This window comes from Pelodiscus sinensis, chromosome 5, assembly GCF_049634645.1.
Source record: "Pelodiscus sinensis isolate JC-2024 chromosome 5, ASM4963464v1, whole genome shotgun sequence".
Lineage (NCBI taxonomy): Eukaryota > Metazoa > Chordata > Testudines > Trionychidae > Pelodiscus > Pelodiscus sinensis.
In genome coordinates this window covers 75,152,990-75,176,731 of record NC_134715.1, presented here as the reverse complement: position 1 = coordinate 75,176,731, position 23,742 = coordinate 75,152,990, and the positions used below count along the sequence as shown (strand labels likewise).

General features: G+C 44.7%; 1 protein-coding gene across 1 annotated transcript in view; it reads right to left on the bottom strand.

Moving 5' to 3' along the window:
• The window catches only part of WWC2 (WW and C2 domain containing 2), a 181,954-nt gene extending 158,836 nt beyond the window's left edge, over positions 1-23,118 (bottom strand). The window contains exon 1 of the mRNA XM_006130157.2: positions 22,258-23,118. Coding sequence (XP_006130219.2) covers positions 22,258-22,388 — 131 coding nt within the window. The 5' untranslated portion in view covers positions 22,389-23,118. The remainder of the gene's footprint in view (positions 1-22,257) is intronic.
• Between the last annotated feature and the right edge of the window lie 624 nt (positions 23,119-23,742).

Here is a 23,742-nt window from a genome sequence, read left to right as displayed (position 1 = left end):
GCCGACGAGGGACGCCTAGCTGTCCTCCCTAAAGGCTTTCAATTAGCCCGAGGGTTGTAGGTCGCTAGCAACTCATCAATCATCTCCATCGCCACAGACTCTGTGTAGGTATAGGGACCTTGAGGGACTTCCCCTCCTGGTCCATGTAGTGTAAAGGGGACTGCCCCCTTGTATGTTGTTCTGAGGTATCGTGTTGACAAATTTACTATCTGTTCATAATATAGTCTTGTGGTTTTCAGTTTTAAAACCAGACTCACGTTTTTATTTTACACGCCTTATTAAGCTAAGATCTGACATTCTCTGGTGATCAGATACGGAGTAGAGGGTCACTACCTTAAGTACCATCCCTTGCGGATTGGTCGGGTTATTAAATTAACCCTCGGGAGGCTGTCCTTAAGACATCCTTCCTAATTCTGTCAACATATAGCTAACACTTTGTATTACATCTTCCTCTGCCCCCTCCAGTTTGGGGCCAGGCTCCCGCATGCACTAACCCACGGCTGGAGATGGAGGAGGGTCGGGCTAAGAGCAGAGAGGCAGGGAGGAGGCTCCAGCTGCCGGCAGCAGGCGGAGTAGGAGCAGGCAAGCTGAGGGATGACAGGGGGAGAAGAATGAGATTCAATTGGCACCTCCCTAGCATGGTGCTCAGGGGCAACTGACCCCTCTGGCCCCCAAGCTACACCACTGCTCCCCCTCCCGCAGATCTATCATCTTATGCATGTGCAAGATCTGTGAGAGCCATCCCATGAATCTGCAGTTAGTATCTGTGGTGCCTGCTTCTGTGGGAGGTCTCAATGCTGCCACATTCACCTCCAAAGAGGGGGCTTCCCAAAGCAGGTCCTAGCTGCTGACTCCTAAGGCATCCACAGGTCCAGTCTCCTTTCAATGGGCCCACTTCCCAGGGCTCATTGATTTTGGATCGGGCTTCCATCCCCTCTCCAACCCTTGCAACTGCCCAGAGGTGCTTGCCTTCCACCTTATCCATTCCCACCTCATTCACCCCACAGGGACAGTCTCTACCTCACTTGTTTTAGGGACTATTCTACCAAGACATAATACAGTAATTCCTTGCTTAACACATGCTGGCTTAACATGTTTTTACGATAGCATGATTTTTTTTTTTTAAGAGAACATTTTTCGAACAACACGACTCATCCCCGCAATAATAGGATTTCCCTTACAGCTGCGCGGGGGCTTCCCCACCTCCCTGCAAAGCGGCAGAGGTTCACAGCTCACGCGCCATTCCCCGGCGACCCCCTGTGGCCGGATGCTTCGCTCCCTTTCCTCCACCCCCCACTTGCAGCCAGCGGCTGGGTTTCCCCAGCTGGCCTGTCGCTGGCTGCTGCGCGGGGCTTCCCCTGCCTCCTTACAAAGCGGCGGAAGTTTGCCGCTCACCACGCCGTTCCCCGGCAACCCCTCCTCACCGGACACGAGGCATCCGGCCAGAGGGAGGCCGGGCAACGGTGCGGCGAGCAGCGAACCTCTGCCACTTTGTAAGGAGGCAGGGGAAGTCTTGCGCAGCTGCCGGCGACCGGCCAGCTGCGGAAACCCAGCTGCCAGCTGCAAGCAGGGGGCAGAGGAGAGGGAGCGAGGCATCCGGCCAGAGGGGGTCGCCGGGAAACAGCGCAGAGAGCGGCAAATCTCTGCCGCTTTGCAAGGAGGAAAGGGAAGTCCCGTGCAGCTGCCGGCAACTGGCTGGCTGCAAGGCCCCTCCACTGTCCTTCCCTTCCCTTCTCCAGAGCCAAACACCTCCCCTCCCTGCTATAACCCAGTCCCCTTTCTCCCCCAACCTTATGTCCAGGTCCCAGCTGCTAACAAGTGCAGGCTGGAGCTGCGAGTGCACTTGTGCTTGAAATGCAACTCCCACCTTTTCCATTATTTTCAATGGGAAAATTGACCCCGCATAACACGTTTTCACTTAGCACGATCATTTTCTGAAACGTATCTGTCGTGTTAAATGAGGAATTACTGTACAAAGTTTCCATATAAAAGGACTCTATACAAAGCTAAAAACTTCAATGAGAGAATGATTAATACAGAGACGTGTCTACATCTGCTGCAGGGAGACACTTCTGCCTGCCTCCACCCCTCTGCCCCAGAATCTACAGCCCCATTGCAAAGCAGGGGAGGGGACGGAAAGGGGCTGAGGCCCATTCAATGGGACTGAAGCAGTCATGAGCAAGCCATGCCCAGGAGTCATTCCCCTGTCCATTGCTGGTGCTGTGTTGCTTCAGGCACGCTGAAATGCAGTCACCTCTGGGGTGGGGCTGGACAGCTGTTTAACACCTGCACAGGGGTTTCAGGCAGGGGGCAGTGTGGGCTGCCTTCCTGCAGAGTCCCCATCAGAGCCCTCCTGGCTTGGGAAAAGAATAAACAGGAGTATTGGAAATTAACCCACTGTGTCTCACGGCCCTTAGGCAGGGAATGAGCAATCCACATTAGGCCCCAGCTGGAGTATCATGTCCAGTTCTGGGCGTCATATTTCAGGAAAGATGTGGAGAAACTGGAGAAAGTCCAGAGAAGAGCAACACAAATGATGAAAGACCTAGGGTGTGTCTAGACTACATGCCTCCTTCGACGGAGGCATGTAGATTAGCCAGATCGGAAGAGGGAAATGAAGCCGCGATTAAAATAATCGCAGCTTCATTTAAATTTAAATGGCTGCCCCGATCTGCCGATCAGCTGTTTGTCGGCAGATCGGGGCAGTCTGGACGCGATGCGCCGACAAAGAAGCCTTTCTTCATCGGCACAGGTAAGCTTTGACTGAAGCGGCAGCAGCGGCGGTTCCCTGCGCCTCTGAGGCTTTCCTCTGGCAAAGCCTCAGAGGCGCGGGACCCCCCCGCGGCTGCGGCTTCAGTCCGGGTGCCTGTGGTCTGCTGGGGACCGTCCCCAGCAGACCACAGGCACCGGGTCTCATGCGGCAGCAGCGGGGGTTCCCGCGCTTCTGAGGCTTTGCTCTGGCAAAGCCTCAGAAGCGCAGGAACCCGCCCGCTGCTGCCGCTTGGGTCCCGGTGCCTGTGGTCTGCTGGGGACGGTCCCCAGCAGACCACAGGCACCGGCACCCAAGTGGCAGCAGCAGCGGTTCCCGCGCTTCCGAGGCTTTGCTCTGGCAAAGCCTCAGAAGCGCGGGAACCCGCCCGGTGCCCCTGGTCTGCTGGAGACGGTCTCCAGCAGACCAGGGGCACCGGAGCAGCTTACGAACGGGGCTTTCTCGCCCCGACTTCCGGGGCGAGAAAGCTCCGTTCGTAAGTGCGGATCCGACGTAAGTCAGATCCGCGTAAGTCGGGGACTGCCTGTACAAGCAAATATATACAAATAGCTTCTCTCACACTGACAGGTATGAATACAAAGATTAAGGCAAGACTATACAACATATAGGCCCAATTTAAGTAAGTTCTGCTGATATTAATAAAATGAAACATTTACCCAATTTCCACCCATGTGACAGCACTTTTCACAAGCAATGACAGTCCAAGAATTTAACTACTAAAACTCATCTCAACAGAAGACCATTACCTGAAGTTTTGTTGCTGGTGTATAACTCTGCCCACATATATACACCAGCAACACCATCACAGGACCTAACCAGATCAGCCATACTGCCACTGGTTGATTCTCCTGCACATCTACTAACGTAATATATGCCATCATGTGCCAACAATGCCCAACTGCTTTATACATCGGCCAAACTGGACAGTCCCTACGTAAAAGAATCAATGGACACAAATCAGATATCAGGAATGGCAATATACAAAAACCTGTAGGGGAACACTTCAATCTCCCTGGACACACAATTGCAGATCTAAAGGTAGCCATCCTGCAGCAAAAAAACTTCAGGACCCCCAGACTTCAAAGAGAAACTGCTGAGCTACAGTTCATCTTCAAGTTTGACACAATCAACTCAGGATTAAACAAAGACTGTGAATGGCTCACTAACTACAAAAGCGGCTTCTCCTCTCTTGGAATTCACACCTCCAGATCAGCTACTAGAAGTGGGCCTCATCCTCCCTGATTGGATCCATCTCGTCATCTCCAGCCTGATTCTGGCCTGCATATTTATACCTGCCTCTGGAAATTTCCACTACATGCATCTGACGAAGTGGGTCTTTGCCCACGAAAGCTTATGCTCCAACACTTCAGTTAGTCTATAAGGTGCCACAGGACTCCTCACCGCATTTATAATCTAATGGCCAACTATTGTCGCTAGTCTGGCAGACACTTTACTACCCATCAGCAAATGGTGGCTGCCATATCCAAATAAAGACATTCTATGGCAGAACAATTTCGTAATGTCAACAAGAATTTGTGCATTGTAAATAGACAGGTTCCTGAAGCCATCAGTGATCATAACCCATATATTTCACCACTAGAATTTTTGATCCAATATAAAGAGTTCCATGTTGTGGCTTAATTATGAGACTGCTGGTTTACAAAAAACCTCTCATTTTTATCATTTGCAACTTGTGGAGCTTGGACGCAGCAGCAAAATATCTTACATACTTAGCCCCACTTTACAGGGCTGTGATGGGTGGGACATCATCCCCATTTTACAGACAGGAACTAGGACACAAATAGTGACTTGCCTACAATCATATAAGAAGTCTGTAGCAAAGCAGAGGACTGAACAGAGGTCTTCCAAGTTCCTGGACTAGTGCCCTAACCACTGGGCCAACTTTCCTTCCCTACAGCAAAAAAACTTTAATGGCTAGCCTGCTTCCACAAGAACAAGAACTTGTTTTGTGAACAAGTTGATTGTTTAATAGAGTATCATAAGCTACATGTATGATTAAAAGAAATCAAATATTGTATTGTACAGTTGAAAACTTACTTTCTCCATGTTCACAGAATGAACTCTGAGACACACACTGATACTCTTTGGCAATCTCTCATTTAAAGTGTTTTCCCAGAAAAGGCATACAATATGTCTTCAGTGCATTAACTGCATAAGAACTATTTTTAATTTTGTTTAAATGCTGCTCTGTTATGTGACATTTCTACTTCTTGGTCACCAAGTGCTATGTTTGACTTCCCTATCAGATCTTAAGACTAAGATTCTTTGAGCAGCAGCCATGTGTTGTGAAATACCAAACACACTGCCAGCGCTCAAAACGAACCAGTGAGAGCAGTCCAACAACAGGTGGAAGCTCTGAGCCCACACATAACTGCTTGGAGATTTTAACACTAGAAAGCTACAGTGAACTATTATAGCTCACCATTATTTGAATTTGTTTCATCCATACCAAAGAGAAGTTTTGTTTGGGATTCCAACAGTCTCCCTCTCCCAAAGCCCGCTTCCTTCATATTAAAAGTTAGCTAGTGATCAGATGCCATTTTTTTTAAACTCAGGGCAAGATGTATACGAAGTCCTGCTGGAGAGTCCCTCTTCCAAGGCCTCTTTTAGGTTTAGACACTAACCATGCCCCCGCACCTCTCCTCTGTTCTTAAACCTGATTCGTCATTTTTATGCGTGTTCACTTTTTTTGATTGTATCACTTTGGTATATATGGTTGTGCCAATTTTCTTCCACATATTGATCTGAGGAAGTGGGTCTAGCCCACGAAAGCTCATCACCTAATAAACCATCTTGTTAGTCTTTAAAGTGCTGCATAGTCCTGTCTTTTGTTTCTTTTAAGTTGCATTCTCTTCTGTATAGCTCTGTACAGTTTCCAGGGATTGTGGCCAGACTGAAATGCTGTCTACGTGGTATACTCCTTTAACCTGTATAATAGTGATCTGAAACCTTTCCAATGCTCAATTTCAACAAGTTATAGCAGATATATTCTCCCAAAATTTCCACTTTACAAAACTGAGTTGGTTGAAGCAAGACCCATTGAGAGAGATTTCTGAAAGGTTTCTCTTTTGCTCTCATTCTGTCCAAAACCAGTTTTTAAATGGACACCTCCCAAACAAATCACTCAGTGTTTTTTTTATTTTTAATCAGTCAATCTAATTGATCCACAAACAAAATAAAAAGTTAAAGAGGAAATGTTTTGAAATTTCTAACAGGTTTTCACCTGGCCCATAAACTAAGCTAAATGAACAATTCCAAATATCACAATTATGTCGCTTATGTCTACTATATTTTTTTCCATTCAGGATCTTAGATTGTAGTATCAGAGAGCCTTCCAATGAGAAAAACAGGTGGTTAACATCTGTAATGTGCTGTTCACCTTATTCCCCTCCCTAGGGAGAAATTGTGTTTTCTTAATTTATTAAGCTGGTAGACAGTGTGATATTTGGGAAGTCAAGGTGGAAGAAGAACTTTACATTTGGATCCAAGAACGGTGAGATCTGAGGTTGACACCTGATCATACAGTTCATTCTGCGAGATATACCATGGCTGTTTGTTATATTTTGTCTGACAAAACACTGAGATAGGGTTCTCTTCCTCCTCCTCCTCTTTTTTGTTTTTAAATGTGATAAACATACTAATTGAAAACAAAACAAATTAATTGCAAGTACCCTTTGAACACTGTTTGCACTTAGTGTTATTTAAAACTAATAAATAGCCTTATGCCACATTAGTTTGTTGGTACACAAATCCCATATTATCATGAATTAAATTTCACATACACTGACTCTATTCAGCTTCATTTCAGGTCTGTCACACTAAGGATGTCCAGGGGTCTCAAACCATCAGAGAATCACAAAGCAGGCTTTCTGAATATATCCTATCACTTAAAAATCCACTCTAGCTCCCAACTTCGGTTTCAACACACATCTACGGACATGACAAATACCATAACACACCACACTATGCAAATGAACTGCTGCTATCTATGGTGATACAAACTCATTCAAACAGAAAGCCAATTCCCTGAATTGATTAAGGTATTACTAACGGGATCTGGTGCAGTCTCTAGATCAATGTTTCTCAACCAGTGGTACAAGTATTCTTACGGGTACTCAAGAGAAGTCTGGGGGGTACGTCAACACAACTGAAATTTGGAGAAAACTGAATATTTGTTTTAAGTTTTATAGGGCTTTATTATTTTTATACTTTTTATACCCAAAAATTTCATTGCCCACCCGGCTATGATTAAGTTGTTTAAAAAAATGTGTTGCAAAGGTAGAAAAAAAAAAAGGTGTGTCTGAAAACTGCAGGTACTGAGGGTACTTTTTTTTTTTGGTAAAAGGAGTACTTTTTTAAAAAAAAATAAAGGTTCAGAAACACTCTAGATCACTAGCTCAAATCCACCTTTTCAAACAAAGGCTACTATTCAACAGCTGTTTGGAGATCTCCATGAAACAAGCAGCTAATCTGCCCAGTTCCCAGCTGACAAGCATCCAAACCTTAAAACACACCATTAAAATTACATCATGGTTGGCAGTCTCAGCAGATAGCTATAGATCAGGCCTTAGGCTAAAACTTAGGTCAACCTAGCTGCGTGACTCAGGGGTGTGAAAGTGTCATACTCCTGAGAGATGTTGTTAAGATGACCTATGCCCCAGCAGGTTGAACTCGTTACCTACCACCTTGGAGGGGGTTCTTTACTGCAATAATAGGAAAACCCTTATGGGTGGTTTTCACGCTTCAGGTAGCAACCCAGTACTGGGTCGCAGTGGCTCTCATCAGCACCATCAACTGGGCTGTTAAGTCCCATTCATGCTGCTGCCTGGCTCTGGCATGCCAGTCCCTACCTGTTCTGACTCAGTGCTGCACCCCCAGAAGTGGCCAGCAGCAGGTCTAGATGGGGGGGGGGGGAGAGGGGCATGTGGCTCTGTATGTTACCCCCACCCCAAGCACCAGCTCTGTCCTCCCTTTGGCCAGGTCCCAACTGGCAGGGGCAGTGGCTGTGCGTGAGAGCCATGTGACTGCCTAGGAGCTAGATGTATGGTTTGTCATTTCCAGGGTGCAGCACGATCCGCAGTGCCAAGACAGACAAGAAACCTGCCTTAGCACCACCTCTGTGCTGATGATCAGGAGCTGCTGGAGGTAAGCCCATGCCCCAATCATGTTCCAGTCAAGGTCTACCCCTTTCCCCCCCCCAACCCAGAGCCCCCCTCTAGAAACCTCCAGTTCAGAGCCCTTCCCCTTTCCTGTACCCCAGCCCCTTGTGCCAGCTCAGATCCTCTCCCATATCCTGCACTAGGGATGTTAAATATCAGTTAATCGAATAGTCAATTAACCTCATGAATTCTTATCAGTTAGTCAACTATTCTATAGTCCCCGGGCAGCCTCTGTCTGGGGGGAGGGGTCTGAGCTCCCAGACCCAGCATGAGCCAGAACTGAGTCGGGCTGCCTGCTCGCCTGGCTCCTAATACACTTTAAACGCAGAGCTGCAGCGGGGGTAGGTCCAGGACCCAGTGCAAGTCAGGACTGAGCTGGGCTGCTGGCCAGACTGCTAAAAAATTTACTGGCAAAGGATGGGGAAGGGAGGGCGGGGAAATGTGTGTAGTATATAGCATTAACCAACAAGCTTTTGCTTATTAGTTAATTAACTATACTATTACATCCCTATCCTGAACCCCTCATTCCCAGCCCCACCCCACAACCATCACCCCCAACCCAACCCTCTGCCCTAGCCCTGAACCCCCTCCAACAGCCCAAACCCTTAATCCTCAGTTCTATTGGATCGCGGGCATCAACAATTTTCTTTAACTGGGTAGCCCCTTCCCCCGCTAAAAAAACCCACCTCTGAAAACCACTGACTTACATTACAGAGGCACAGATGCAGCTGTACTTCTGTAATGCAGGCAGAGGCAAATTAAAATTTACTGAGGCCTTAGGAGCACAGAATATTTAGGCTCCTGTATCCCACCCTTCTTGTCCCCTTTCCTCACTGTCACTGTACGGTGCGACCCCTTAGCGGGCCACAGAGAAACGTTTGGTGGGAGGTAGGCAAGTGCCACCAGGTCTGCTCTGCTTCTGGTTACAGCTCCCACCTCATCCCCCAGCACCACAGTGACCCCAGCCCTGCTCCTGGCTCAGACCCCCACTCCCAACTCTGGACCACTATCTAGGAAGTGGGGAAGAACATGGTAAAAGAAGATAAAACTAAAAAATTTTGGGCCCCCCTAGCTATGGATAACCATTTTGGCCCTAGGTGTCCCAACATTTTGGCAAAACTGAGCACGTGCCCCATTTGCTCTTGCCACATGGTCACAGAGGAGCAGGGGAAGCTTGGGCCAGCCCTGTGTTGGGGAAGAAAGGATCTTGGGCAAGTGACTCAGGTCAGCTCTGCTTAAGATGGCGGAAGAGGGCTCTGGTCAGCTCCAGTCAGGGGGAATATTCTCACTTTACCCCAGGCTCCATCTTCTGGACTGGAAAGAAGGTGGGGGCCTCATAGGGAAGAAAAGGAGTATGGTGGAGTAGCAGGGTGAGAGAAGGAGCTGGGAACAGGTCCAGAGTGTCAGTGCTCCTGCAGAGCCCTCAAATTGGTTGGGACCCAAGCAGTAATCTACCTCTGAGTGTAGACATATCCTAAGGACTGAATGAGTGCATAAAGAAGATAGGTTCTTCAGGATAGGATTAAACTACACTGTTCAGGCAGTGAAAGGGAATGATTTCTTTGCTTCAGTCTTCACAGCTGAGGACGTTAGGGAGATTTCCACATCTGCACCGTCCTTTGTGGGTGATGAATCTGAGGAGCTGTCCCGGATTGAAGTGTCATTAGAGGAGGTTTTGGAACAAATAGAAAAGCTTACTGTCAACAAATCTCCGGGACCGGGTGGCATTCATTCAAGGGTTCTAAAAGAACTCAAATGGGAAATTGCTGAACTGTATCTGTGGTTTGTAACCTGTTCTTTAAATCAGCTTCCGTACCTAATGACTGGAAGGTAGCTAACGTAACACCAATATTTAAAGAGAGCTCTAAAAGCGATCCTGGCAATTACAGACCGGTAAGTTTAACTTCAGTACCGGGCAAATGAGTCGAAACGATAGTAAAAAATAAAATTGTGAGGCATGTAGAAGAAAATAATTTGATGGACAAAAGTCAACATGGTTTCTGTAAAGGGAAATCATGTCTTACTAATCTATTAGAGTTCTTTGAAGGGGTTAACAAACATGCAGACAAGGGGGATCCAGTAGATATAGTATACTTAGATTTTCAGAAAGCCTTTGACAAGGTCCGTCACCAGAGGCTCTTGTGTAAATTACATGGCCATGGGAGAAGGGGGAAGGTCCTTTCATGGATTGAGAACTGATTAAAAAAGACAGGAAACAAAGGGTAGGAATAAATGGTAAATTTTCAGAATGGTGAGGGGTAACTAGTGGTGTCCCCCAAGGGTCAGTCCTGGGACCAATCCTGTTCAACTTATTCATAAATGATCTAGAGAAAGGGGTAAGCAGTGAGGTGGTAAAGTTTGCGGATGATACCATACTGTTTAGGATAGTCAAGACAGAAGCAGACTGTGAGGGACTCTAAAAAGATCTCACCAAACTGAGTGATTGGGCAACAAAATGGCAAATGAAATTTAATGTGGATAAGTGTAAAGTAATGCACATCGGGAAAAATAACCCCAACTATACGTACGGTATGATGGGGGCTAATTTGGCTATGACAAATCAGGAAAGAGATCTTGGCGTTATTGTGGATAGTTCCCTGAAAACTTCCACACAGTGTGCAGCAGCGGTCAAAAAGGCAAATAGAATTCTAGGAATTATTAAGAAAGGGATAGAAAATAAGACACAGAATATCTTACTGCCCCTGTATAAAACTATGGTATGCCCACATCTTGAATACTGTGTACAGATGTGGTCTCCTCACCTCAAAAAAGATATTTTGGCCTTGGAAAGGGTTCAGAAAAGGGCAACTAAAATGATTAGGGGTTTGGAATGGGTCCCATATGAAGAGAGGTTAAAACGACTGGGACTTTTCAGTTTAGAAAAGAGGAGACTGAGGGGGGATATAATAGAGGTCTATAAAATCATGAGAGGTGTGGAGAGGGCGAATAAAGAAAAGTTATTTATTAGTTCCCATAATAGAAGAACTAGAGGACACCAAATGAAATTAATGGGTAGCAGGTTTAAAACTAATAAAAGAAAGTTCTTCTTCACAGGTAGTCAACCTGTGGAACTCCTTGCCAGAGGAGGCTCTGAAGGCTAACAGAGTTTAAAGAGAAGCTAGATAATTTCATGGAGGTTAGGTCCATAAAAGGCTATTAGCCAGGGAATAGAAATGGTGTCCCTGGCCTCTGTTTGTCAGAGGCTGGAGAAGGATGGCAGGAAACAAATCGCTTGATCATTGTCTTCAGTTCACCCTTTCTGGGGCACCTGGTGCTGGCCACTGTCGGCAGACAGGCTACTGGGCTAGATGGACCTTTGGTCTGACCCAGTACAGCCGTTCTTATGGGAATGCTGCTACCTTTATATCTGTTATGGAGGTAAACTTCAATGACAAAGAACTCCTACAAAAATTAACACCCAACATTAAAGAGAAATTCAATTTTAATCATTTTTCAAGTCTGGTATCCACAAACCTCAACCTTTAGAACAATATTACTTCAATATTGATCTCCTAAAATGAGCAGCTTCAGCTCATTGCTAAGTCACTAAGCTAAAACAGAACAGAAATGAGAGGGGAAAAAAAAGATTGTTGAACAATGGCATATCATTATACTTCCTCTATGGAAGATTTTTTTAAATTTATTTTGCCCGGTGAGATACAGTTTCCTGGCTGCAGGTCACACATTTCTGGAATAGCTAATCTAGCACCAAGTTTTGCTGTTTACAATACCTACATTGTTTCAGAGGGTACTTTTTCAGAATTCGTGAAACAAAATAGAAACTGAACAGGGTAAAATTTTTAAAAGTTACACTCTGTTCTCCAACCCAGGTAAGTTTTTCATGCTCTGTATCTGGAAAATGAAATCTTCAGTAGTTTGGATATATTCTCAATGAAGAGGTCAGGCATGTTCTGAGCACAAATTTGCAGACTTCCATGGTCTACAAGTCCATGGATCTTTTAAAATGGATTACAGCCAGTGTTCCCTGTAAGCTATGTGCTTGTGCAACATCTTGGGAGAGATTCAAATGCCACCCAGCCGACTGGCAGAGTCACACAGCTAGGTTTTTTGTTTCTACTGCTGGTGTATATTGGCACACGCCTCAGAGTGCAAAAATGTATTCCACACGTGGATGGAAAAATCCACACATGGATGGAGAAGATTAGAGGGAACATTGATTAGAGCACCTAGCGAGCAAACAAGAATGATGGATAGCAACTAGTAACATAAGGAAATAGATCCAACTAAGAATTCTATATAACACAAAATGTACTGTTCTGCTATATGCAATACAATTTCTTTACTTTGGTAAGCATAACATCATCTCCTAGTGAGCCTCAAACGTCTGTTCACTAGCATTATCAAGCTATGAGAGCAAGAGAGAAAGTACAAAAGGAGAGATTTAGGGATGATAAACAACAACGATCGAGATAAGTAGAAAAGAGCACCTGAGGTTGAGCAACTTAGAATAAGTCATCTGTTTACTATGTGGGCTGCTATGTATTGTGTCTCATTTACCACAACAGTAAACCACAATGTCTAAAACAGCTCACTGCTTGGCTGCTCTGCTGCGTCCCATAATTTCTCTAATCATTTGAATACTATTTGAGGAATGTTCTGTAAACATGTCAGATGATAATTTCCACAACATTCCATCATTCACTAGGACAACTGTAAATGTATAAACAGTTCATGTTATACTTTGCAATGCTGGCCATACAGAGATTAAAAAGGTCTTCACTTCATGCCAGATTGCTATTTAAATTCACATATCCTCCTGCACAGCGCAGTCATTTGCTTCTCAGTTACAGTGAAATACTTTTTACACAGGAAACGCTTTCCATCCCAATGGATCCAAGCTCCCTTTACAAGCCATATAAACATCACTCCTGGAGGCAGTCACATTGGGGCAAGAGGAGGTCATTTGATATGCTTCACAACAACATAAGGAGAGGGAGGGCAGGGGCATTTTTGGCCAAGGATACCAGGGCAAGCCCTTGTACTTAGAGTGCCTTAATAGTTAAATTTATTAACCTTAATTTAGGATACTGCTGATTTTGAACACTATGTATTATATGACTTTCAAAACAACCTTAGTATTTTTGGACAATTTAAACCTCAGTAGGAGATAATTTTAATAATAGCTTTAAACAAAAAAATAAATCTAATATTCATGCAGAACCTAGAAGGACCCCAGTTTTTGGATTCTCGTCTGACCTCCATATTCAAACTCAATAAATTGAATATGTTCATTTTCTTTAGAAAGATGAAATCTGAGTCAAATCTCTTGAGATTTGAACACATCTAAACTTTCACCATTGAACTATTCTCTCACTAGAGAAATTATTTTAATACAAAATGTCTAATCTGCATATAAACAATTAAAATGCAATAAAATTTAGGCCTGATCCTAAATTTATTGAAGTATGTGCATAATTTACTCACACGAATAATCCCAATTACGAACTCGCATAAGTCACATATATTCAAGAGTTTGTATGAACAGCTGTGGGAAAAATAAGAACCTGACCCTGCAAACTGTACCCCAAGATGCTTTACAGGATTAATGGAAACATAACAAAGAAGGTGAAGGTACAACCAGCACAGAGTTGAAGAGGACTTATTGTTGGAGTTGTCGGACATGTGTGTCAGAAACAAAACGGGTCTTAAAAAAAAACTGACTGTACTTTATTACGTAAATCTAGGCACTGTAGGATTGCTTGGTTTTTGTCATCTCACTTACCCAATACTATATGGAGAATCACTAAGTCATAGGCAAAAGCCTGTACGCTCAACTCAGGCTCAAAGCCTAAAAATACCCCATTCAAATCTCTAAATATAAAAAAAAGTATGTTAATGTAGGAATTATGTGTCCATATCCAGTCATCATGTCCTGAAAGACAAACTACTTCTGTAGTCCAAAGCTTCCTCAATGCTCATGAGTCAGTGCATTTTTGTCATACCTTAAAAAAGAACCAACAAACTATTGAATCTTGTACTAAGTAGGAAACAAAGAAATGCCTATCATAGAGCATACAATATAATATGGGGTAGCAACTGAAGTGTTTTAAAAATGAGATCGAAATCCAACTGATAACACATTTGACAACAAGAAAGAATGACATGTGAATTATGGATTTCTCCTTTAACTCTGGGTAACAGAAAATTGTGAACTAAATGGCATGTTTGTTTTCAACAAGGAAGTTTCATGCCACGTGCTTCTCAATGAAAATGCAGTACACGCCCTCCGTGAGGCTGTGTTCTATTGTTATGAACAGTATAAAACTATTTCATCCTTTATTCAAAATCTGTAAGTTCATTGCAAGTAGGGATGTTAATTATCGTTTAAAATGTTAACTGGTTAAACGCAGGGTTAACTTTGGGGGCAATGGCACAGCAGTCCTGCCCAGGCTGGAGCAGTCCCCCTACCCCCAGGTCCAGGCTGGGCTGGCCACACAGTGGGCAGTGGACTGCTCTGGCCAGGGCAGGCCCACTGCACTGTGGACTGGGAGCTGCTCCAACCTACCTGGGCTAGAGCACCCCCTATCCACGGCACGGTGCAGCACAGTGGGCCTAGACAGGCTGGAGCAGCCCCCACCCATATCCAGCAGGGGGCTACTCCAGCACCGCCAAGCCACTGGTTAACCAGTTACCCATAAGCATCATCCAGTAAGAGTGATGCTTAGCGGGTAACCAGTTAACTGGTTAACCCTTTACACTCCTAATTGCAGGTACTACTTCTTCCGTCCCAGAAAGTACATTTATCCAATCCCAACCATTTCACTGCCCCTGCTTAGTAGGGAATTTTTCACAAATTAATCTATTCCTACTGAACTTGTGTATCATTGAAACCAAATTCACTGTCCTCTGGGTCTCCCCAGGTCGAATGTTACGTAATGTAGGTCATGATCATGCAGCCTGATTTATACAACCAGACCCCTGCTAGCCTTGTAGACGCATATTGTATGGACATGGAAGTCCATCTACACAAAGCACTTTGCCAGACCAGCACCTTACACTCTTGCTACTACATCACAATTGGTTTAAAAAACGTATTTATGAAAATCAGACTCATCTCTTATTGGTGTCAACTTTAAAAAGACATTGTATAGTACACAGCTATTAAGAATTACACTTTATACTTCTAAAGTCTCTTTAATGATGATATTCCAAATACTTACACATTCTTTAAGGCTTAGGATGCCTTTTGATGAGTATTATACACACATGCAAACAGGCAAACTGAGGTTACAAGGCACTGACATAACTTGCCCAAAATCACATAGAAAGTCAGTGGCAGAGCTAGGGACAAAACACTGAAAATCCTCTGCTCTAGCCTCTAGAATATATTTACCTTGCACACAAGTGGACATACTCCAGCATTGGTTGATTAGTGAATTTGATTTGAGAAAAGTTGAGGTATTCTAACATCCTTAATCATATAAGGGACAACATCCTAGGCAAGAATTACCCTAACATTTCAATTGTGATAAAAAATGTCAATAATTTATTTTAAGAGTGTGCACACCACACACAGAACAAGTTGCAATTTTGTTTAAAAAAAACCCAAACATTGCGATACTGCAATGTTAGCTGATGCTAGAACAGTCCCACAACCACATATTAGAATTTTGCCTCACACTCCATTTCATAAACCTGCAGAAAGCAGAATAAGCAGCTGAAGATCTGGTGCCAGGAGTTCAGGGTCCATTAGCATTTTATTGTGGGTTCAATTTACACATCAGACATGTTTAGTTAAAAGAAAAATGCAATAATCAGACAAAGAAAGAAGTTCCCAGACTACCACTGAAACCAAAATGGGGGACCAGGGAGTTTCACAGGGAGCACACTGGTCATGAGTAGGAGAGGCCATGCAGGAACAGATGGAACCTAGTTATTTTGGGAGAGAATAAAGGAAGATGGAGTTCTGTTCATGTAATTCCTGACTTGCTTCTGTCTACATGCTCACAGGAGTAGATGCCCAATGATCCATCTCAGTTGAACAGCTTATAAAAAAGTTGTAAAACTTGGTGTTGCGTACTACTCCTCTTCACTACCACAGAGAAGGTAATTTATGCATGACTATGCAGAGAATTTATAATAGAGTTACTCTAGTGACTCCATAGTTAAGGTCATATTGAGATTTGTACTTAACACAGTAGTAAAATATTTGAATTTCATAGTTTAATTACTCAGTCTCCAAATTTTGCATCACAACTCTTCAGAGGACAAATGAACTTTGAACTGCTTTTTGAGTCAAAGTAAAACTTTTTTTTTAAATCAGGCTTTTGCAGCTTAAGAACCACGAGCACCACAATTCCCCAATTTTCACATACAAATACATTTTCATACCAGTTCAGACACTGAACTCTTCACAAGTGAATAGAAAATCACGTATGTATCTGTGATCACACTGTTTAGTTCTGTGAAGAAGAGCAGATGTAGCAGTTACTCCTGATTTCTGATGCTGCCCTATCCCACTAGCTAGCTCTCTTGCCTAGAATCCATCCCCAGAAGCTCATCTGCACTGTACCCCAGCTACCCCTATACTTCGGCCTCTACTTCCACCTCTAAACCATCCTCCTTCCTGACCTTTCTGTAACATAACTGAACAGCAATCTCCAGTCCTTAAGCAACTACAGTTTCAAGTCTCCCCATATCCTGTCCCTTCTATGTCCCCTAGGATAGCAACCAGGATTCTTTAGAGGGCTGGAGAACAGACAAAGATTGGAACAGAAATCATTTTGTTTTTATAGTGCACCTGACACAATGGGATCCTTATCTATGACAAGGGCTTCGAGGGCTTTGTCTATATTTACCTGGAGATCGACACTGTGGAGATCAATATTCTGGGGTTCGATACAGTAGGTCTAGTAAGGGCTGCTGCGGCAAGTCAAGCTAAGGTACGTCATTATTTCAGGTACCCTATTCATGTAGTTGGAGTGGCATATCTTAGTCTGACTTTCTCCCCCAGCGTAGACCTGGCCTCTAGAACACAAGATAATAATAAAACTCCTTCTCCCTTCCCTAAGCTCTTTTAGTATCCAGTGTCTCCTAGCCAGAGGTGCATATCAAAGATGGCATTATCAAGCAAGGTTTGTGGATATCAGTAAAAAACCCTCTCCAACCTAGAAACTAGAAGTAGCAAGGTGAACAGGGCTTCTCCTCTCCAGTGGTTCACAGGACAACTGTATTTCACACCTACCTCTGACTAAAAGGTTTAGTCCTCTACCTACTAAATGTCTGGTAAATTTCTCAAACCCTCTTTCTGGTGATGCAAACAGATGTTATTTCTAACATCACTATTAGGCAAATACCACAACAATACATACATCTATCACTGCTTTGGTAAAGTAATCTGTAAATTCTCTGGAGATGCACGTCATCAACCCTGCAAGAGGCAAAGAAGAGAAGGAGGGGGAAATTAAGCCTCCATGCTAATTCATTCCCTGGAACTCTGCTGAGATTGTTGATAACTGTGTGTCTCAGGGCCAATTGTGAGCACAGATATCATATGGAACTCATTTTATACACATGGCTAGAAGGACCTCTGTTATAGGGACTGCCAGTCACTACAAGGTTATGCAAAATTTACCTGCCCAGAAGCCAATACAAAGAACATGGAGATCTACTGCCCTGATGAGAAATCCAGCACCATCCCACTAGTGGAAATTGGAGAGAACTGGGATTCTTATCTAGCTGTTGTCTCTAGATTCGGCTTGTAGCTCCACCATTCATGCTATCCTCCAATGAGGTGTCTAACAAACATCTGTTGGCTGCTGCAGAAGAAAAGCATATTTTCACCATTTCCTTCTCTTCTACTCAAGCTATTCTACTCTGCCCTTGCCTCAGCCTCTTAACCAATACAAAGGAACTAGGAGGGAAATGTGTGTTCTCCTGTCCCTCTCCCACCTCTTTCTTTGGTTTCCTCCCCTGTCAAAACTGACATGGTTTGTGATCATCTCACTATTGCCTAGCTGCTTCTAAACAGCAGCAATGGATCTGACAGAACTGGTCAGTTTTCAGTCTGCTGTAGCTCAGAAAAGTTACCAGCAGCAGTATATGCAATGGAACCAAAAGTACAGATTTAAAAAGTAAAAATAATGTCCAGGCTCTCTGCATTCCTGTTTGAACTTACCTCAGATGCTCTTCTCTCTACACTCCATACCTTAGAGGCCTGGCTTTTTAACCACTCGACTTCTCTAGTCAAGTAAACACAGCTCCTGAAGTGTTTGGAGGGGGTTGCTGCCAAGCAATGCAAAGCATTCCAAACCCCTTACCAGCTGAATGTACTACAGTATCTCTACAGCACCTCTAGCATACACTGACTTAGGCCAGATCTACACTGTAGGGGGAGAGAGGTCAGATTAAAGTGCACAACTCCAGCTACATAAATAATGTAGTTGGAGTCAACGTACCTTAAGCGAGCTTAGTGCTGTCTCCACAATAGGAGGTTGATGGGAGACCCACTAAATCAAACCCCAGAAGAGTGACTGCAAGAGCGTTGAAACTCTGGTATGCAGAGACATGGCCTTAGAAAACACAAAATATAAGGGCCAAATCATTCTTGAAACAAATTTGAACACCATGAAGATCAAAAGGATTATTCCCACAAGTGAGGTGAGCAAAACTGAGATTGGGTCTAGGCTGTCTTCTTTATAGCACAGAATCCAGTTATGCCATGTCAGCAGGCCTCATCCATATACTCAGTAACAAGGCTTTAAACAGGAAACTTTAGGGAGGCAGGGATCTTGTCCTGGGGTGTCTAGTGTGCTTAGCATAAATCTGGTGTGTGTGTGTACGTACACACACACACACACACACACAAACACACACACACACACACACACACTCCTATAGAAGCAAGTTTCAGCAAAGCTTTGAAGGATCAACAACATTTTCAATTGTCAGGTCCATTCCACACAAACGAAGCTTTGCAGATCCAATATTTTTACTGATAATAAAGAGATTCCCAGTCTGTGATCTTAGGAGCACTTGCTGGTGGTCCAGAGAGTTGCCTAGTCACATGACACTGGATCCCCCACTATTCCCATCTGCTGAATCAAGTTGAAAGAAGCTAAACACCTGTTTGTGTTTTCAAATATTACTTTTCCATGTAAGCAATTGCTCTAGTTTCCACAGGTCTATTAAGGAATTGCAAATGGAAGGGAAGCTGCCCACAAGACAGTATCTATATTAAGTTTTAACCAAAGCTATGAAAGAGTTTGAGAATCCCTGTACTAGTCTGCAAGCAAGTTACACAACTTGTTACACAACACACAAAACTGTTATGATTTAGCTGAATAAGATACAGGTTTAACTTTCTAAATACAGGACTCTCTGGTCTGGAGGCATCTGTGGTCCAGCAGGATCATGGATGTTGCTAGAACATAGAGCTCTGGCGCCCGGGAGTGCGAGCTGGTCAGGAATCCAGCATCTGGAAAGCCCCACGACTGGGACTGGCAAGCCCCATCCTGGGGAGCTCCAAACCAGTGCGGCAGCAGCAAGGCACCTGCAGAGCCCCATCCCCGGGAAACCCCAGCCAGGCAGGACCGAAGCGGAGCTGCAGTGGCTGGGGATCTCCACCCCGGAGAGCCCCAGCTAGTTGATAGAAGTGGGAGAGAGCCAAGCCCCAAGCCCTGTAGCATCAGGGCTGGAGCAGAGTGAGCCAGCAGGAGGGAGGTGCAGAGTCCTGGGAAGTCAGTGGCAGGGGACCTCTCCTGATCTGGCAAATTCCCTTATTCAGGACAGATCAGATTCCAAGGATGCTCGACCAGGAAGGTCCAACCTGTATAAGTATGTTGTCAAGTCAGCCTCAGGCTTTTCAGTACTCCATCACCATAGTATCATAGCACTTCATCTCAACACAGTTTTAGGTACATTCAAAGATCATTAAGAATCCAGATATTGCTGTATTGGCAAAAACCTGGAGGCTCACTTTCTAACTCTTCTGACAACTTTCTAATCTGTCCTGTAGAGTACAGCAACAAGCATTTTTCTAACACAACTTATATTTTCAACACAATGGAGCCCAGAAGCAATCACAGGCATTTTAAGAAAGTTATTTCTACTATTCCAAATCTAGTCAGATATTTAAATACTGATTGCATGTATAAAAGCTTATAGTGCATGGACCATCAGTCTTTTTTCCATACAGGTAATTCAATCTGTTAAGCCATATCCACTATTTTATGGATTATCTCAAGTGCCTCATGCAACATAACTCTGTTTGTATTGTAACAGTGAGAAACAAGATTGACAAGAGTTAATGGAGTTACTCCAAACACTGTCTGCTACACTGTTTAACAAGGACTTCACTCCATTAGTCCTCATTAAAGAAAATTCTCTCTGCTTAAAAAAAAAAACCAAGAAATTAACAAAAGAGAGATTATACTTATACTAATCCTTTCATGATGAGAGAAATAACATGTAAGTCTCTAAGTTCATATTTAAAAAAAAAAAAAAAAACAACTCTGCAGTGATTGGAGTAAAGACTCAAATTTACTAGGAATACTAATCACACACATACAGGATAAATATAGCTGAACATTTTAAGGACACTAGAATCCACAATAGAAAGTACTAAATGTCCCTTTTGTTTTAAAGTGTTAATTTGTTAAGAAGGCAGTGCAATAGATAGCGCAATCATAATTTTACTTTGTCTTACAATATTGTCTTGTCATCTGTTTTGTAAACACAAATCTACAACAAATCAGAACAGAAAAACTAATTTCAAGGAACATTGAAAAACTCCCCATTGTAACTATCAGAAGTCAAAAACATTTACTAAAACATCTACATAGAAGCCAAATATTTAAACAGGTCCAACAAACATCACTGTCCTGTGAACACCACCATGTCACTGACATTTACAATGTATTCAAGCTGTTTCAAAGTGCAAAGGAAGTCAAACAGGGTCACCAATGTTATAACAGTTAATTCCAAAGCCATGTATATCAGGAAAGTAGGCCTGTGTGTGTTTGATGCTTGTCAAAACTTTCACTATCCATCTAACAAGCAGCAAGGCTCTGACATGAGCAAGCATCATCACAACTGCCTTTTCTAAAGTCAGCAGGGAAATATAAACCGAGACCTTCATGGATAATTCATCATGGTTTGTGCCATAAATTTATAATGTCATTTATACTTTTTTTTATATTTGGATTGCAATAGGCTTAATATAACAATACTATAGCTTGCATTATGTACAAGTAAAGGCTCAATCTATACTACAATCTCTTTTAGGCCAGAAATTAAAACAGACCTCAGATTTAAAAAGTGGTTTATAAAATAAAGACACTTCAAAACTGAAAGATTTACATTAAGATAAGTTTGTGCCTTAGAAGGGTCTGATTAGTCTTTCCCCTCACTGCTCAAGTTTTTTTTTTTCCCTTGTGGCTCTAGTTTAAATATATAGAACAGGAAAATCCCAGTCTGTAGGTGGGCAACTGAAAGGATTTAGCCTGGCTGAGGCCTACTTAATAGATGAGGCCTGAAGAGTTGTTGCAGCCTTGGCTTCTTCTTCACAAGACAAAGTAAAAATTACAATTTGAAATATGAGGATCAGGCATGCTCATAGAGCATGGGGCTAGGGGACAAGCCGTTTCCTGAGAGGAGGTTCCACAGTAAAGGAGAGTTAAATGCCACAGCCTTGCACTTTCAGACAGAAGGATTCAGATCCAAGTCTATCCTACTCAGGAGTCAGTGGGATGCCTAGCATTTGCTTCTCTAGGTCCTCTCAGGAAAGACTCTGAGAGAAGTTGGTTAAGGACAGAGAAGTAACTCTTAACTACTTTCCATCGTTAAAACTCTCTTTCCTGGGACCTTGGAGTCCCCAATATCCGAGTACATTAATTTATTTTAAGGAAAGATTTCATAAGACAACTAAACAAGCATACAGGCTGCTTAGATTAACCCTAGAAACTTGCAAGTTAGGTTTTAATACGATTTTGGCCGAGGTTCACAACAACCCCCCCCCCCCAAAGTGTTTAAAAACAGGGAGATAACAGGCACTCGCGCCCTGCAGCTCCCCCTCTTTTCCAGCGTGTGTTTCTGGGGGGAGGAGGCTGCCTCAGTTTCCAAGGCGCTTTCCCATCTGAGCGACAGCAAGACTCCCTCGCCCCGTCCCCACGCTGCTTAACCCCCAGCCCTTACCCCCGCCTTTGTCTTTCCCATTACGTAACGGGTTGGGACCCTCTCCTGCCCGCCCCCCGGGGCTCCTCAGCCGGGCTCACACTGCGGCTGCCGGGATCCCCCCCCCCCCAGCCCCATCCCCTTCGGGCCTCCCCACCCTCCGTCCGCACCCACCTGTCCCGGGGGTCGATCCAGCTGGTCTGCTTGGTGTTGTGATCGATGTAAAAGACTTTGCCGTCGTAATCCCGCGCCTCCTCCCAGCCATCGGGTAAGGGGAGCTGCCCATTCCCCGCTTTCCTAGGCATGGTCGGGCGCCGGGGGTAGCTGCTCCATAGGGCCAGGAAGAAAGAAGGGAAGCGGGAAAAGCCCCCAGTAGAGCCGGGGGACGGGGAGGGGGGTCCGCAGCCGGGCCTGGGCGGGAGGGAAGCAGCAAGTCTCTGGCAGTCGCTTAGGAAAGCCTCTTCCCCTGCGTGGGTTCAATCCACCATGCCTGGGCTGCCGCCGGCTCCAGCAGCACCAGCGCAGGGCTCCGGGCTGAGCCCAGCCGCTGTCTGGGTTCGGAACAGGGGAGCCCGGCTCAGCCCCGAGCCGCCGCCGCCGCCGCTCATTAGCATGAGATTAACATCCATCTCATCTGCATGCACATTCCTCGCCGCTGCATTCCTCAGGGTTAACCCTGCCGCTGCTGCCGCCCACTGCAGGCGCTGGGCGGCCGGAGCCGGGCCTGCTGCACCCGGGGAGCGGGAAGGGGCGATACGGCGGGGCCACAAGCCGCAGGCGAGAAGAGGGAGAGCGCCGCAGGAGGCAGGGGAGAAAAGGGCCAGGAGAAGGGTAGGTAGGAGCTGGAAGGGTCGCGGCTCTGCTTCCCCACTGAGCAGCACAAGGAGAAGCGGAGAAGAGTCACTGCCCGCCCTACGGGAGAGCCGGGAGCTCCAGCTTTGACACCCAGCCCGCCTTTATGTGCATCTCAACTTAGTGGGCCCAGCGCTCAATGGCTTATCGGGTGGAAGTGGCCAGCCCAGAATCCTCCCTTACCCCCTGCACTGGCGCAAGGACTATGCCCTCTCCCGCTCTCAGCCCTGGGACAGAGTGGGCGTGGCTAGCATGCACTGTACTACAGCTCAGGGCCCACAGCAGACAACAGCCTCCCTCCGTAGTGACACAAAAATGCATGACTGCCAACTTCAAATGGTCCGAGAAACCAGGCGCCCAGAAATCACGAGCGACGACTCTTAAAAACAGAGATTATTTTGGGTTCCCTTTATTTGGCTTCAAGTTCCTGAGCCTTGAGGTTACACTCTGCTTTTGTTTTCAAGCTTTCCTCCACAGCCATAAGAGCTAGGAACTTCCATTTAAACACACCAACAAATTGAGATTCTCACATAGTGAGTCGTCTTCAGTAACTAGGTTTTAAATAAATTCTCAGATATTACAAGACTGGGTGACATTGCAGTGCTGCCCCATTAATCATCAAGCCTAGACTCTGAATAAGGCCAGGAGCTATGCAGAAGAAACAGCATCTGATGCACCCTGTCAGCGTAAGGTTGCACAGGCAACCTTAATCCAGGAATTTCCTGACTTTTAAGTGCTTAGCTTTGCAAGCTTGATTTTTTTAAGGTGGTTGGAAGAGTGAGGAGTTGCATGAAGTTATCAACACAA